At 41.8% G+C, this 17,940-nt stretch overlaps 1 protein-coding gene across 3 annotated transcripts; it reads right to left on the reverse strand.

Moving 5' to 3' along the window:
- Window positions 1-128: 128 nt before the first annotated feature.
- On the reverse strand, window positions 129-14,498 carry LOC106563037 (angiogenic factor with G patch and FHA domains 1). Of its 3 annotated transcripts, XM_014128247.2 has the most exons (16): window positions 14,393-14,498; window positions 14,245-14,306; window positions 11,246-11,475; window positions 11,028-11,127; window positions 10,664-10,881; window positions 10,321-10,455; window positions 10,044-10,244; window positions 8,724-9,138; window positions 8,416-8,527; window positions 4,230-4,281; window positions 2,289-2,390; window positions 2,008-2,179; window positions 1,749-1,828; window positions 1,282-1,409; window positions 985-1,084; window positions 129-769 (listed from the first exon to the last, which is right to left on the reverse strand). In XM_014128247.2, the coding sequence occupies exons 3-16, from the start codon at window positions 11,465-11,467 to the stop codon at window positions 554-556; spliced, it is 2,253 nt and encodes a 750-aa protein (XP_013983722.1). In that variant the 5' UTR covers window positions 11,468-11,475; window positions 14,245-14,306; window positions 14,393-14,498; the 3' UTR covers window positions 129-553. The 3 variants fall into 3 exon arrangements, with proteins under 3 accessions (XP_013983722.1, XP_013983721.1, XP_013983720.1); XM_014128246.2 differs by having other exon boundaries at window positions 8,416-8,524; window positions 14,245-14,479; XM_014128245.2 differs by having other exon boundaries at window positions 14,245-14,479.
- Between the last annotated feature and the right edge of the window lie 3,442 nt (window positions 14,499-17,940).

The following is a 17,940-nucleotide window of genomic DNA, read 5'->3' on the forward strand; positions in this document are numbered from 1 at the left end:
ATCCGTGCAGTCCTAATGCCAGCGGGTTTTACGTGGGTGCTTGTTATTGCCATGGAAAAGTACATGTACAGGTAACTAACTTATTTATTAAGTAAAATACAGGCCTACAACAATGACATCTCTTGTACTGCAGGCAAAATCAAAGCAACATTTATTAGGCATGATTGTACAGTTGATAGATTCCACAGGCAGCCCACAAACAAACAGTTTCTTTACAAGGAGGTTCAATAGCATCTTAATTTTTTACAATTTAAAATACAATACCCAATTCTGCTTCAGCCCTTAGCCCATTCATGACACAGCACAGTTCTAAAGGGACTGCACAGTTCTAAAGGGGCTGGAAATACGGAGATATCCCACTTTAGTGCAAGTTGGAATAACATCTAAGTGAGTACCAGCACCACTCATTCCACTCCATCCTCATTCCAAGAAGTGGATTCAGTCAGTAAATATATTGGAACTAGGCCACCCTGTGTGTCTAGTCAACTACTCACTTCTCCATGGCCTTTCTGAGATACAGACTACAACTGTTGAGAAACATTGGCCTAGGATGTCATTCAGTCACTTCTCCTTTAACCCAGGGTTTGGTCACCGGGCCCTGCTCCTTCTTGACGGTGGGTGTATCTGGCTGGCAGGTGTCATTAAACCTCTCTCTGGCCTTCTCCCAGTTCCTCTGGGTCTTGTTCTTGCTCAGAGACCCAGCCTCGTCCACCGACACAGCAGCTCCCGCCCCAAGACCTGACTGGGACTTCCGGATCTTCAGCTGGATCTATGGGAAAACCGGAATAGTGGGGAAAAATCTGATCAGATGTGTGAGCAAAGTGGGAAAGAACTGGGATGAAACCAGACAAATGAACTGGAGGATATTGGTCTGAGGTTTGGTCCATTTAAATATAGCCATTTATGAATTCCTAGTTAAAATAGGAAAAATCCCTTCTCTGAAAACAGGAAAATCCTAATAGAAAGGGAAAATGTTAAGATTACCGGGTCTTTCATTCCGGCTCCATCTTTGCCCAGTCCTTCTCCTTTCTTCCAGCCCATCTTCTCCAGCATCTTCCTTCCCTTGTTGACTTCACTGATCTCACTGGACCAGGAGGGAAACAGGGGCACATTGCAACGACTCAGAGTCAACCTCATAACTAGTAATTACCGCATCCTGGTCTTTCTACTGCACACACACACACACACACACACACACACACACACACACACACACACACACACACACACACACACACACACACACGCGCCATCAACTGAACCGATCAGATTACCACGTACACGTGAACGGAGGCGGGTGCGTCGTCACGTTGGAAGGCTCCCTCGCTGCCCACAGTCTGACGACGAGACTCGGCCCTGTCAACATACCTGGGGTTCCTCAGTGCTTTGGTCTCCTCATACTCAGTGCTCTGTTGGGACAGAGGGAGACACTTACTAAACACAGTTATACTAACTGCTGTTAGTGACAAGGAAAGAAGGTTAATAAGCTATGGGAGTGCTCAGTCTCTTGCAACGTACATGTCAACAAGATGTGAGACGAGCAAAAGCAGAACAGTTTAATTGGACGAAAACCTCTGTCAGATAACATCTTTGTATTGTATACTCAGAGAAGGCAGGGCAGGATCTGATTGGCAAGGACATTTTCAACAAAGGATTACCAATGGGAATTATTCATCACTGATTAACATAACAGCAGAAGGGGATAACAGAATGAAGTTGTAGTGGTGGTGGATGAACCAGTCACTTACCTTCAGGCCATATTTGACCTTCATCTGTTTCAGTTCTTTCTGTCTGAGCAGCTCCTTGTCCTCTTTGGTTGGAGCTGGACCTGAGGAACGACACACCGGAAAGTTATAAACTGGGCTTTAGCATTAGTTACGCTAATAACCATGCTGTGTGGGGCACGGATAGCTATGTATGTGAGCATCTCATCAGGCTTATACAGACAACATACAGAGATGGATGCAACACATTTATTTACGCAAATTCATCAGCTGTGTTCTGCACCTGTTTGTACTGGCTGGTTTCTCTGGTGTTTGCCGAGGTGAGCCATGACCTGTCCAGGTTCACAGCCGTCACAGGTGTCTGTCCCAGAATGGATGTGGAAGGACAGAACAGTCTCTCCCATCTTCACTTCATCCCCATGGGTCAGAGGGCAAGGGTCACACTTAGCTTTGGGCTGAGGGCAGTGAAAACAATACTGTTACTACCTCACTTTCCAACCAAGGTGTGTGTGTGTGTGTGTGTGTGTGTGTGTGTGTGTGTGTGTGTGTGTGTGTCTGACCCACCTGTAGGATTCGGTTGCCATTGAGGACAGTTCCGTTCTGGCTTCCCTGGTCCACTAGCATGTAGCACTGTTGGTCCTGGTCAAAGTACACCTCTGCATGAAACTGGGATTGAAATTTAAAAAAAAGTTCACACACCTACTCATTCCAGGATTTTGTACATGTTTTACTATTTTCCACATTGTAGAATAATAGTGAAGATATCAAAACAATGAAATAACACATATGGAATCATGTAGTAACCAAAGAAGTGTAAAAAAAATTAAATAAGATTATTCAAAGTGGCCACCTTTTGCCTTGACAGCTTTGCACACTCTTGGCATTCTCTCAACCCACTTCATGAGGTAGTCACCTGTAATGCATTTCAATTAACAGGTGTGCCTTGTTAAAAGTTATTTTGTGGAATATCTTTCCTTCTCAACACGTTTGAGCCAATCAGTTGTGTTGTGACAAGGTAGGGTTGGTATATAGAAGATAGCCCTATTTGGTAAAAGACTAAGTCCATATTATGGCAAGAACAGCTCAAATAAGCAACGCGAAATGACAGTCCATCATTACTTTAAGACATGAAGGTCAGTCAATGCAGAACATTTGAAGAACTTTGAACGTTTCTTCAAGTGCAGTCGCAAAAACCATCAAGCGCTACGATGAAACTGGATCTCATCAGGACCGCCACAGGAAAGGAAGACCCAGAGTTACCTCTGCTGTAGTGGATAAGTTCATTAGAGAGTTACCAGCCTCAGATTGCAGCCCAAATAAATGCTTCAGAGTTCAAGTCAACATCAACTGTTCAGAGGAGACTGCGTGAATCAGGCCTGCATGGTCAAATTGCTGCAAAGAAACCACTACTAAAGGATACGACTTGCATGGGCAAAGAACCTCGAACAATGGACATTAGACTGGTGGAAATCTGTCCTTTGGTCTGATGAGTCCAAATTTTTTATTTTTGGTAGGTGAACGGATGATCTCCGCATGTGTGGTTCCCACCGTGAAGCACGGAGGAGGAGGTTTGATGGTGCTTTGCTGGTGACACGGTTGGTGACTTATTCAGAATTCAAGGCACATTTAACCAGCATGGCTACCACAACATTCTGCAGCGATATGGCATTCCATCTGGTTTGCGCTTAGTGGGACTACCATTTGTTTTTCAACAGGACAATGACCCAAAACATACCTCTAGGCTGTGTAAGGGCTATTTGACCAAGGAGAATGATGGAGTGCTGCATCAGATGACCTGGCCTCCACAATCGGGTGGCGCAGCGGTCTAAGGCACTGCATCTCAGTGCTAGAGGCGTCACTACAGACCCTGGTTCGAACCCAGGCTGTATCACAACCTGCTGTGATCAGGAGTCCCCTAGGGCGGCACAGAATTGGCCCAGGGTCATCCGGGTTAGGGGAGGGTTTGGCCTGGTCATTGTAAAATAAGAATTTGTTCTTAACTGACATGCCTAGTTAAATAAAGGTTAATTGAAATACAACTTTTATTTTATTATTCTAATTTTTCTTTTAAATACTTCGACCTCAACCCAAATGAGATGGTTTGGGTTGAGATGGACCGCAGAGTGAAGGAAAAGCAGCCAACAAGTGCTCAGCATATGTGGGAACTCCTTCAAGATTGTTTGAAAAGCATTCCTCATGAAGCTGGTTGAGAGAATGCCAAGAGTGTGCAAAGGGTGGCTACTTTGAAGAATCTCAAATATAAAATATATTTAGATTTGTTTACCACTTTTCTGGTTACTACATGATTCCATGTGTGTTATTTCATAGTTTTGATGTCTTCACTACTTTTATACAATGTAGAAAAAGCCTGAGTAGGTGTCCACATTTTTGACTGGTACTGTATATAGAACCCATCAATACCATTCACATCTAATTTGAAGCCCTGCAGATTTCCTGTAATGCATGTAGCAGAATCAAACAAATCAATGAAATATGTTGTCATACCTTACTGACTCCCATTTCAGATAATCTGATGGCATGGTTCATATCCTTTTCCCTGAAAATATAGAATTATGTTAAAACAGTACTTCAAAATGCCACAGGTAGTTCCAACTTCAATTTCAGAAGTGTTGATCTGAGCTCTCATCTCCCCCTTGTGATGAAATCGATGAACTGACCACTCATGGACCTATTCAATAGAGGTCAACCGATTTATGATTTTTCGGCCGATTAATCGGTATCGGCGTTGAAAAATCATAAATCGGTTGACCTCTATTGAATAGGTCCATGAGTGGTCAGTTCATCGATATATATATATATACACACACACACACACACACACACACACACACACACACACACACACACACACACACACACACACACACACACACACACACACACACACACACACAGCTCTGAAGTGACAACGATACTGAAGAGTCTGCTTAGGAGACAAATACGCTCAACTGTTTGAATAATAAAAATAGAGTTTAAGTTAACTGTGATGAATGCTGAAAACAAAAACTGTCATTTCTATATGCAGGAAATCCTATTTTAATAATGGGCATGGTAAGAATTGACTACCAAAGTGCGAGTCATAATTCCCATGACACCTTCTAGCAAAATCTGAAAAGCGGTTCCTTCATTTATTCCATAGGATATTTTTAGATTAACTTAAAATAAGGTCTGTGTTTGGTTTAGGCTTACACCACCTTGCCAATTTTATAACTGTGTAGATATCCATAGGATATAACTCTGATCAATATAAGCGAAGATCTTTTTTTTTGTAGAGTGGATTTATGAAAATATGTTGACAAACGTTACCTAGTGAGATTTACACGGTTATCAAAACGCCGTGGCGGTTTAAGCACAAAACACAGACCTTTTTTGAAGTAGATCAAGACATTCTCTATGGAAGACATGAACAGTAAAATAACGAAGGAACCCCTTTCAAGTTCAGCCGCAAGTTATTACAGGAATTATGACGCGTCGACTATTTCTCTCTGAACCATATACCTTTGACTATTACGAGCCTGCTGCTGCCTACCACCGCTCAGTCAGACTGCTCTATGAAATATCAAATCATAGACTTAACTATAATATAATAAACCTTAGGTCATTAATATGGTCAAATCCGGAAACTATCATCTCGAAAACATTGTTCTTTCAGTGACATACGGAACCGTTCCGTATTTTATCTAACGGGTGGCATCCATAAGTCTAAATATTCCTGTTACATCGCACAACCTACATTGTTATTTCATAGTTCCGTAAAATTCTGGCAAATTAGTTCGCAACGAGCCAGATTCTGTATACCCTGATTCTGCGTGCAACGAACGCAAGAGAACTGACACAATTTCACCTGGTTAATATTGCCTGCTAACCTGGATTTCTTTTAGCTAAATATGCAGGTTTAAAAATATATAGTTCTGTGTATTGATTTTAAGAAAGGCATTGATGTTTATGGTTAGGTACAGTCGTGCAACGATTGTGCTTTTTTTCGCAAATGCGCTTTTGTTAAATCATCCCTGTTTGGCGAAGTCTGCTGTCTTTGTTAGGAAGAAATAGTCTTCACAGTTCGCAACAAGCCAGGCGGCCCAAACTGCTGCATATACCCTGACACTGTTTGCAAGAGAAGTGACACATTTTCCCTAGTTAAAAGAAATTCATATTAGCAGGCAATATTAACTAAATATGCAGGTTTAAAAATATATACTTGTGTATTGATTTTAAGAAAGACATTGATGTTTATGGTTAGGTACACGTCGGAGCAAAGACAGTCCTTTTTCATGAATGCGCACCACATCGATTATATGCAAAGCAGGACAGGCTAGATAACTAGTAATATCATCAACCATGTGTAGTTAACTAGTGTTTATGATTGATTGACTGTTTTTTTACAAGATAAGTTTCATGCTAGCTAGCAACTTACCTTGGCAACGTAAAGCAGGTGGTTAGAGCGTTGGGCTAGTTAACGTAAGGTTGCATCCCCAAGCTGACACGGTAAAAATCTGTCGTTCTGCCCCTAAACAAGGCAGTTAACCCACCGTTCCTAGGCCGTCATTGAAAATAAGAATGTGTTCTTTAACTGACTTGCCTAGTTAAATAAAGGTTTAAATATATATATATATATATATAAAATAAAAATCGGCAAAATCGGTGGGCAAAAATACAGATTACCGATCGGTATGAAAACTCGAAATCGGCCCTAATTAAAATCGGTCAACCTCTACTATTCAATCAAAAGAATTGGGAGAATCCTAACTGGTTTTGTTTGCCTCCTCTTCTCCGTCCTCGCCTCTTTTTAAAAATGGTCAAAGGTAATCGAGGAGCGTAGGAAACTCATTGGTAAAATGAGACTCCTTCTCCACTCGCGGGCCATCAGGCAACTTACGTTTACAGTGGTGGAATCTCAAACTAAAAGTGTAAAGTGATAAAAACTCTTAGATTAACCTGTTAGGGCTAGGGGGCAGTATTGACACGGCTGGATAAAAAACGTACCCGATTTAATCTGGTTACTACTCCTGCCCAGTAACTAGAATATGCATATAATTATTGGCTTTGGATAGAAAACACACTAAAGTTTCTAAAACTGTTTGAATGGTGTCTGTGAGTATAACAGAACTCATATGGCAGGCCAAAACCTGAGAAGATTCCATGCAGGAAGTGGCCTGTCTGACAAGTTGTGTTTCATCTGGGCTCTTTTTATTGAAGATTTAGGATCTTTGCAATAACGTGACACTTCCTACGGCTCCCATAGGCTCTCAGAGCCCGGGAAAAAGCTGAAGGATATCGAGGCAGGCTCTGGCTGAAACACATTATCGCGTTTGGCAAGTGGCCGCTCAGAGTACTGTGGGCTTAGGCGCGTGCCCGAGTCGACCGAATGCTTTATTTTCTTTCCTCTGTTTACCTAAATGCAGATTCCCGGTCAGAATATTATCACTTTTTTTACGAGAAAAATGGCATAAAAATGGATTTTAAACAGCGGTTGACATGCTTCGAAGTACGGTAATGGAATATTTAGAATTTTTTTGTCACGAATTGCGCCATGCTCGTCACCCATATTTACCCTTTCGGATAGTGTCTTGAACGCACGAACAAAACGCCGCTGTTTGGATATAACTATCGATTATTTTGAACCAAACCAACATTTGTTATTGAAGTAGAAGTCCTGGGAGTGCATTCTGACGAAGACAGCAAAGGTAATAACATTTTTCTTATAGTAAATGTGACTTTTCTGAGTGCTAAACTTGCTGGGTGTCTAAATAGCTAGCCCTGTGATGCCGGGCTATCTACTGAGAATATTGCAAAATGTGCTTTCACCGAAAAGCTATTTTAAAATCGGACATATCGAGTGCATAGAGGAGTTCTGTATCTATAATTCTTAAAATAATTGTTATGCTTTTTGTGAACGTTTATCGTGAGTAATTTAGTAAATTCACCGGCAGTGTTCGGTGGGAATGCTAGTCACATGCTAGTCACATGCTAATGTATAAAGCTGGTTTTTGATATAAATATGAACTTGATTGAACAAAACATGCATGTATTGTATAACATAATGTCCTAGGGTTGTCATCTGATGAAGATCATCAAAGGTTAGTGCTGCATTTAGCTGTGGTTTGGATTTATGTGACATTATATGCTAGCTTGAAAAATGGGTGTCTGATTATTTCTGGCTGGGTACTCTGCTGACATAATCTAATGTTTTGCTTTCGTTGTAAAGCCTTTTTGAAATCGGACAGTGTGGTTAGATTAACGAGAGTCTTGTCTTTAAAATGGTGTAAAATAGTCATACGTTTGAAAAATTGAAGTTTTTGCATTTCTAAGGTTTTTGAATAACGCGCCACGGGATTACACTGGCTGTTACGTAGGTGGGACGATTTGGTGCCACCTACCCTAGAGAGGTTAAAGGATAAGTGGCATATCGTTTTTAAATGTGTGCATGCTTTTCTCCCTCAGGAAAACAGCTGATTCAAAGTGGGTGTGTCGTATTTTAAAACACTATCCCCTGTCAAAGTAGGTCATCGAGGAGCGGATCAGACTCCTTCGCTCGCCTACTAACGAATTGACACTCTCCTCGACCACTTAACAGTTTCTGTGTCACGGAGGAGAGAAGACGGAGGAGTTGAGGAGAGGACAGACTTTTTCCCAATTGAGAATCTCCCAGAGACTGTAGTGCTGTACTGACCTGCCAATGGTGGCTGGAGAGTCAGCTGTGATGATGAAGAGTGTTCCTGTCTGTAACACAGGAGATCTGACCACTGTCACCCTCACACAGGGCGGCCACACCTCATCAGCTACTAGGGACAGAACGTGCACACAATATCACATACCCATGACAATTATACTGAGCAAGATTTTAACTGCAGGAAACATTGAGGAAGACCGATGAACAAATATCAGGTGGTGTTAGACTTTTAACACAAAGTGAAAGCTATACAGTGAGAAAAAGCTGACAGACTGAATAACGCTAAACGGTGTCCCTCCTCTCCTCACCTTCCTGACTCTCCATCTCTGACTCTGAGCTGTCTCTGGTGGGAGGAGGGGGGGAAGAGGAGGAAGAGGTAGACCTCCATTCTCCCTCCGACTCGGTGATCTCCCCCTCCTCAGGCTCGCTGTTCCCACGCAAGCCATCACTCCGCGACGCAGCTGCCTCCTCGCTTCCCCGTCTGTCCAACTTAGCCTTCTTCCTCCTCGAGCTGCTCGCATCATCAGAGCGCGACCAGACGTTCCTCGTCTTCCTCTTCAGCGAGCGTTCGGCGCTCTTCGCCCGGCGAGTCTTTGAAGAGCTTTTCTTCTGTGGAGGAGTGTCTGGAGTGACAGACCGCCCCCTCTGCCTGCGCGAGGCCACTCCCCTCTTGGGGATTCGCCGCTCGATCCACTCCTCAAACTCGAGCTCCTTTACAAGGCCCTGTGAGCAGACATGCAACCAATCAGAAGGGAGGATTCACCTGAAGCATCTCCAGATAACTAAATTGGTGGACACGGGACACAAGAGGCTTTCTAGGAATTTAGACAGTGGGCTCCGCATCGGAACCTCCCTGCATTGTTTAGAGATCATTTTTGGATATATGGGTCTCCGTTTTCAAAGACAGTAGGCCTATACTGCATTCACAGTCAATTCATTAACTCAAGCTGCAACACAATGAAAGTGATCCTCAAAAACATCCTCTTGACCAGACCAAGCAGCCACACCCCTGAGCTCTGAAACATGCCCTTTTGTTGCACTAGAGCGGTGTAGCTATACATCATGTCTGCATGGGGTCTTTCTGCTGTTAAAGAAGAGTTTGATATGAGGAGTGTAAAAAGTGTATCTCTACGAGAAACTGAGTTCCAGAAATAGGACATTCTCCATGTTAGTCAGTGAGTTAGTCACGTCTTCTACCTACAACCAGAGGAATAGCATTCAGTCAACTAAATGGCAGTGAGCAATAGCTAAAACTCTGTACCTGACGAAAATGTAGTAGACTCTGCAGGATAAATAACCAAGGCTATAGCTGCAGAAATTCTAAAACCACTCCTGCAAATTTTTGAAAACAGACCAGATAGGTCAGAGTTTAAATTAATCTTAAAGAAGTCCATTACAATCACTAAACTTCTGAAAGTGAGATGCCTCAGGAGCCTCATGTCTCAGGTCAGCCAATGAGCACAAATCAAAAACAGTAGGGATAACAGGTCAGTTTTACACAACAATGAGAAATATGTAGCTAGTTAAAACAATTACCCCTTCTTAATCATTATTTAAAAATAACAAATCCAGAATTTGCTGTAATTCTCCTGTAGCGCTTCTGCTTTATCTCTAGTATAGTCACCTACCTTATCATCCTGACGAGAGGCTTTCTCTGGAACTTTCTTCCACTTCCTGCCTTTCTTGTCCAGGCTCCTTTTCTCCTGGCTGGTCTCTGAGACAGGGTGTACAGTAGAAACCTCTATCCTGGAGTGGAACTGGTACTTGCCACTCTCTGCATCGTAGTAGTAGTACATCCCTGTGTTGTTATCATAGTACAACTGACTGGCCTAGGGGAGGGAGAAAGTGACGCAATTAAAAAGACTGTTACATAATGGCATAGTAATGGCGTGTGTGGTTTAGTACCGAGTCGTAGTAGAAGCCAGTGCTGTGGTCGTAGTACATCCCGGTGGTCTCATCAAACACAAAGCCAGTCTGTGTCATGGCCTGCTCAGCAGTGGCTCTCAGCATGTCAGCTATAGAGCCTGCATCCACCTCTTGCTGGAACAAACAAGTAAAGAAAGTAAAGTTCCCAACCCGTTTTTGCACTGTCATCAACCTAAAACCTTTATTTCTTGTGCCCCAACAAATAGATTGTGGTCCTTTATTAGGGAAATGAGCGCATTAAATAAAGATTATTTTGGAAGACAAGAGACCTTACTGTCGTCAGTCAGAACAGAATGAGTGGAGGGACGGTATTCAAACGCACCTCTGGTTGACCAGCAGCTATACCACCATCTACAGACACCTCTGTAACCGTTGCCGTCTCTGTAATCATATATGTAGCTGTGTCATTGGTTGATTCTGCAGCTGTCATCTCTGAGGCATCAGTGGCTTCCTGCCCCTCTGCTAACACAATCCCCTCGCTGTCTGTTGCCACACCATCACCGTGGTAGTAGCCTCCTCCATAGTAGTAGTTGTAATAATCTGGAAATCACACAGACAAGGGTCAACGTATCTGTATATGTGAGCGGAGCAACATAAAAACCAACTAAATCAATCACAAACTGTTGGTCCTGGGAAATAATAATGTGTTCATTTTACAACCATCCAAACACAATATGATTGCTCACCAGTTTCTGACCAGGTATATTCTGCTGTCTGTGTCTCAGCTTCAGCTTTCTCTTTCGCCTTCGTCTTTCGTTCATGAATCTCTATACTTAGCCTGTCGACCTATTGTATCAAATCCCGGCAAAGAAAAAAACGATAAGCGTCACTTGTAAATTTGCTCATTTGTGCATTTCAGAGACTTGTTCAATGATGGCTAGATTGTTCTTGGCAGCTAGCCTACCTGTTTCCTCAAGTCTTCATTGTAGCCTTCTGTGTTCTTCTGAAGCCTCTCAGACTTGCTCAGTTGTTTCTGTAATGTGGTCAGTTGTTTCTGTAATGTAGTCAGTTCTTTTCTGCAGCTTTTCAGTTGTTTCTGTAGCGACTCTACTTTCTGGCGAAGCTCAGCCACCTCGGACTCCGACCCATCCTCTCCTCCACTCGCCTCCTCTCCATTTGTCGCCATACTCCCAGCTGGAATTGACACACAGGGCCCCAACATGTAAAGTGAATGTTGATTTAATTTTTTTTATCATTTGAATTGACCTGACCATGCGTAAAACCATGTACGCATGCGTTAGGTGTGAGCGCCACACACTGACCCGGGGTGTAGGGTAAGTATACCTATAAGCCCAACAAAATCTAAGTTTAGACATTTCTATAATATAGTGCCCTAAGTTTTGTAAGAAAGGTGGAGATAAAATGAAAGATTAATCTCTCGTGATTTTTTTTATGACTTTACCTCCAAAATGTTTTAATAAGATATTTAAATATTTGATAAAACAAGTGAGAAGTCCAGACTGGGCTTAATGGGTACCGAGTGTATCCTTTAAGCCCAGCGGGGATTCCAAATAAGCCCACCTCTAAAATAATCCATTTGAATTATTTCAATCACCACAAAAGGTATTAAAAATAAAAACTGATCCATACTATTCATCATGAAAGTAGCATTCATAACAGGGGTGTGTCCAATAGTATCCACAGACATCAAATATGGACTTAGGCTTTTGTTCTTGCCAACCATACACACCTAATTCAACTAATCAACTTATCAGACTTCAATCAAGACATGATTAGTTGAATTGTGAGGTGTGTTATTGCTTGGTTAGAACACAACTCTGCACCCACACTGGCCCTCTGAATTACATTTGCTGTACTGCTATTCTTGTTAAGGAGTCCCAACTTGTCTTCCTTAAGCCTATCTGAAGACAGTTTCAGACCTCCCTCTCTACTGTGTATTACAAAAGGTACAGGTGGTGGACCAAAAAATTGAAATCACCTGGATGAATGAAGGACAACAATATGACAATGCCCCCACCCAAAAGTGCATGAGTGGTCGCCCAATAGTCATCTTCTTGTTCGTCTTTCGATTGCATTTTTTGTCGACCACTTGTAGGTCTTCTATCCCTGATATCCCTCAACCCTGGTCTTCTTCTTCTCTCTCTGCATCAATGACTACCTGTCCACTCAAAACGTCTTGAAGAGTGTAGAGAAGTTGTTAATCTTGGTAAAGGCACCATGGCTAGCTGCATAACTGTAGTTTTAAATCAACCAATCTGAACAAAAAACATTTATACTGAACAAAAATATAAACGCAACATGTAAAGTGTTGATCCCATGTTTCATGAGGTGAATTTATAATGTCAAGCCCTGCATGTTTTTTTTCAAAAGTCTCATGGAATGTAGGTTTACATTGAATACCAAAAAATTGAGAGAACATTGGCCACAGATGTCTCACGTTGAGGGAGTGTGCAGTTGGCATGCTGACTGCAGGAATGTCCACCAGAGCTGTTGCCAGAGAATTTAATGTTAATTTATTTGGCAGTACAGCCAACTGGCCTCACAACCGCAGACCATGTGTAACCACGCCAGCCCAGGACCTCCACATCCAGCTTCTTTACCTGTGGGATCGTCTGAAACGAGCCACCTGGACAGCTGATGAAGCTGAGGTGTATTTCTGTTTGTAACAAAGCCCTTTTGTGGGGAAAAACTCATTCTAATTGGCTGGGCCTGGCTCCCCAGTGGGTGGGCCTATACACTCCCAGGCCCACCCATGTCTGTGCCCCTGCCCAGTCATGTGAAATCTATAGATTAAATTGACTGATTTCCTTATATGAACTGTACCTCAGTAAAACTGTTGAAAATGTTGCGTTTATATTTTTGTTCAGTATATTTATGCTCATGTTCATTGAATGTGGCTTAATGCCACATGGGCTTAATAGGAGCATACTGGGTTTAATTGGAACAACAGTGATTTATGGTGAAAAATAATGACTAGCAAAGCCTACTCATTAAATATTTGGAAACCAATGGTTTGGGGTATAAATATACACTATATACTACAATATTATGCAATGTTAGTATTGATCATCTTGAACAATATTTATTTATTGTAATTTACATTCTGTATTTACAAAAATGGCATCTATGTATAACAATGTAAGGTTCATTTCACAGTAAAATGAGGCAAAATGCATTAAATTATGTGAACTGTGAATGGCCAAAATCTATTACCTTGTAGTTCACCAAGTTAGGTTGCTACTGTGTGAATGTGACATGCAGGCACAACTGACAACATAAATTATTTGTATATAGCAAATAATGCACATAAAATACGTTATCATGTGCATATACCAGCACATGAATCTCTTAATTTGACATAAAATATGATTACTTATCTGAGAAAGTACAAAAAATATCTGGAAAATGTGTTAATCCAATGGTCGCCTCAACGTTTTTTTGCAATTATGAAATTGGCCACTAGTGGGAATTTACACATAACTGTCAATAACTTAATAAAACATGAGATTGGCTTAGAATAAAAAAAAACTTATGGATATTTGTATTTTTTTATTTAAATGGAAGTGGGTTTACTATAATAGGTATGTTTACGCTAATCATTACGCCGATTCTGTTGCAACATGTTTTGAAACTGTTTACTCCAAACGGAAACGCAAACAAGTTTTTCTGTTCTATTTGACAAACTCAGGTAGGTCCCTCCCCGTTTCGTTCACAACGTTTGCTTCCGTTTGGTTCTTAAACGTTGAACGGGTTCCGTAATGAATATACGTATGCATTTTGAAAAGCCTGTTTAATTAATTGTTTCATGTATATGTTTCGTCTCAAATGTCCAAGGACGAACCAAGTGGATAACCAGTAGAGTACAGTATAAATGAGTGTTTGCGCCTTCATTCATTGATATGGTTAAACTGCCTAGTTAGCTAGCAAGCTGTATGGTCTTACCGATTCGTTTGTATTCCTCGCTTGGACGCTCGCCCTCGTTTCTCTCCGCCGAGAATATCAACCTGAAAGTTGAACATAAACATCTTGTAACCACCCTGCATTGCTGACACATCCGACCACATGTTTTGTTGATAATAAAGAGAGTTACAATTGGTACAGTTGATGTTTTTACAATCCACTTCGACCATGGCCTCTATTTTTTTCTACGTATTACGTCACTCTTTCTTCTTCTACGGTACAACATCACACCGTTGGCTGAGGGCGCCACCTGTGGTTTGGAATTAGAATAGGCTAAATATTTGGAAATAACTGATTATTTCTGGTTGAATAAAAAAACACAGGTATCTCAGAGGTTTTAGCTATAAAAAAAATCTAATAAAAACGGATACTATCGATTATCAATCAAAACGTTCTGTTAGACCTCACACTCAATGTCAACAAAACAAAGGAGATGATCGTGGACTTCAGGAAACAGCAGAGGGAGCAGCCCCCTATCCACATCGAAGGGACAGTAGTGGAGAAGATGGAAAGTTTTAAGTTCCTCGGCGTACACATCACGGACAAACTGAAATGGTCCACCCACACAGACAGTGTGGTGAAGAAGGCGCAGCAGCGCCTCTTCAACCTCATGAGGCTGAAGAAATTCAGCTTGTCACCAAAAACACTCGCAAACTTTTACAGATGCACAATCGAGAGCATCCTGTCGGGCTGTATCACCGCCTGGTATGGTAACTGCTCCGCCCACAACCGTAAGGCTCTCCAGAGGGTAGTGAGGTCTGCACAATGCATCACCGGGGGCAAACTACCTGCCCTCCAGGACACCTACACCACCCGATGTCACAGGAAGGCCAAAAAGATCATCAAGGACAACAACCACCCGAGCCTGTTCACCCCGCTATCATCCAGAAGGCGAGGTCAGTACAGGTGCATCAAAGCTGGGACCGAGACACTGAAAAACAGCTTCTATCTCAAGGCCATCAGACTGTTAAACAGCCATCGCTAACAGTGAGAGGCTGTTGCCAACATACTGACTCAACTCTAGCCACTTTAATAATGAAAAATTGGATGTAATAAATGTATCACTAGCCACTTTAAACAATGCCACTTTATATAATGTTTACATACCCTACATTACTCATCTCATATGTATGTACTGTAGTCTATACCATCTACTGCATCTTGCCTATGCCACATGGCCATCGCTCATCCATATATTTTTATGTACATATTCTTATTCATTCCTTTACACTTGTGTGTATAATAGATTACTTGTTAGATATTACTGCATGGTTGGAACTAGAAGCACAAGCATTTCGCTACACTCGCATTAACATCTGCTAACCATGTGTATGTGACCAATACAATTTGATTTGATTTAATTTGATTTAGACAGTGGAAATGTAAATACTCACTGCACTCAATGTACTTTTAATAAATACTTCCACATACAAACCAGCAGGGGTCATCACAAGTATTGATGTTGAGGTTATGATCGAATTTTGTGCACGACTGCCAAGCTTTGTTTTCCAGCTTTTGACTGTTCCAAAATCCAAACATTAAAAAATACAACTGTTAAATGTTGTCTCCGGAGTGAAATCGAACCACTTCAACAAATCACACAAATGAAAAACAGGTGAGAAACTCCATTAACAGTGACACTCTCTCCTCTCTTTCTCAACACCTGTGTAGAACACGTTCCCTCTTTATTACTAGACCAAGTAGTGGCAGCAGCAGCATACTGCCTGGGCCCTAATGAAGAGTCACAGAGTCTTACACACACACACGCAGTGGCGGATTTAGGCATAGGCGACATGGGCAGCCGCCCAGGGCGGCATCTTGCCGGGGGCGGCATGGGGGCGCCCACACAAAATAATAAATAAATAATAATACTATATTCCGAATGGTGACATTTGCACGATCAGTTTTCTATCGCTGATTTGCACGTCACGTCAATTATATCATGTCACCGTGTGGGACTGTGGGTCAGTTAACCTTGTCAGAGTGGGCGCCCTGATTCTAGTTTGTGAGCTAGGCAGGCTACTGCCTGGGAAGGTCTCCCACTCAGAAGTACGAGATGGGGAGGGGGGTGGGGGTAGGTTGACCTCAGGTCTCCCCACTGGAAGCCCGGGGTAGGGGAGGAGGGGGAATCTATCAAACAGCGCACCTCTAACTTTGTACAGTACTAATGCAATTAGTAATGCAATTAGTTGTGCAATTTAGTTTGTGTGTTTCTTGTTTGAAGTGCAATAGTGTAATAATCAGGTTCTCTTCTTTATAAGGTAATAATGTAATAATTCCATTCTCTTTTTTATTTGTATTTATATACTACAATTTATTTCTATTTGTCTTTGTTACTTCTTTTTTATATTTATGACTCTTAATTTTTGTATTTATATAGTTTAAAATGTTATTATTATTTATTCGTGTTGTTCTAAATGTCTGAATAAAAATGACAGTTTGTGCAGAATGGTGCTTTTTTTGTTTGTTGGGGGGGGTTTCGCCAAGGGAGCCATACAAACTAGAACCGCCACTGCACACATGCAAATTAATAAAGAGATTGTAATGTAAAAGGGAGTTACAGGGGAGAGCTGAAGAGGGATGTGACTTCCTGTTACTCACTGAGAGGAGGATGTCAGCCGTCTACTAATTGGCTGGAAATACAAGCTTAATTAGTTGACTCATTTTACAGGCGTAGATAATGGAGGAAGCATAGAGGGCCCGGGAGCCCAGTGCAGGTACGTGTGCACATACACACACACAGGAAGTGTGATGAGTGATTTATGTAATGCACGATCCGTTAAGATTTAATGCACTCCAACTCCCTTAATTGAGGCTCCCGAGTGGCGCAGCGGTCTAAGGCACTGCATCTCAGTGCAAGAGGCATCACTACAGTCCCTGGTTCGAATCCAGGCTGTATCACATCCGGCTGTGATTGGGAGTCCCATAGGGCGGCACACAATTGGCCCAGCGGTGTCCTGGTTTGGCCGAGGTAAGCCGTCATTGTAAATAAGAATTTGTTCTTAACTGACTTGCCTGGTTAAATAAAAAATAAAGAAAATAGGTATGCGTTCCGTGCGTATCTGTGACCTCACTGTGCTGCTGCTGGGGATTCAAGATACAGACAGGTACAGTCAGTCCCTACCACATGGGCCTCTCTCTACCTCCCTCTTCAATTTAAGGGCTTTATTGGCATGGGGAAACGTATGTTCACATTGCCAAAGCAAGTGAAATAGATAATAAACAAAAGTGAAATAAACAATAAGAAATTAACAGTAAACATTACACTTCTAAAAGTTCCAAAAGAATAAAGACATTTCAAATGTCATATTATGTATATATACAGTGTTGTAATGATGTGAAAATAGTTAAAGTTCGAAAGGGAACATAAATAAACATAAATATAGGTTGTATTTATAATGGTGTTTGTTCTTCACTGGTTGCCCTTGTCTTGTGGCAAAAGGTCACAAATCTTGCTGCTGTGATTGTACACTGTGGTATTTCACCCAATAGATATGGGAGTTTATCAAAATTGGATTTGTTTTCGATATTCTTTGTGGGTCTGTGTAATCTGAGGGAAATATGTGTCTCTAATATGGTCATACATTTGGCAGGAGGTCAGGAAGTGCAGCTCAGTTTCCACCTCATTTTGTGGGCAGTGTGCACATAGCCTGTCTTCTCTTGAGAGCCAGGTCTGCC

This window comes from Salmo salar, chromosome ssa11 (assembly GCF_905237065.1).
Source record: "Salmo salar chromosome ssa11, Ssal_v3.1, whole genome shotgun sequence".
NCBI classification, from domain to species: domain Eukaryota; kingdom Metazoa; phylum Chordata; class Actinopteri; order Salmoniformes; family Salmonidae; genus Salmo; species Salmo salar.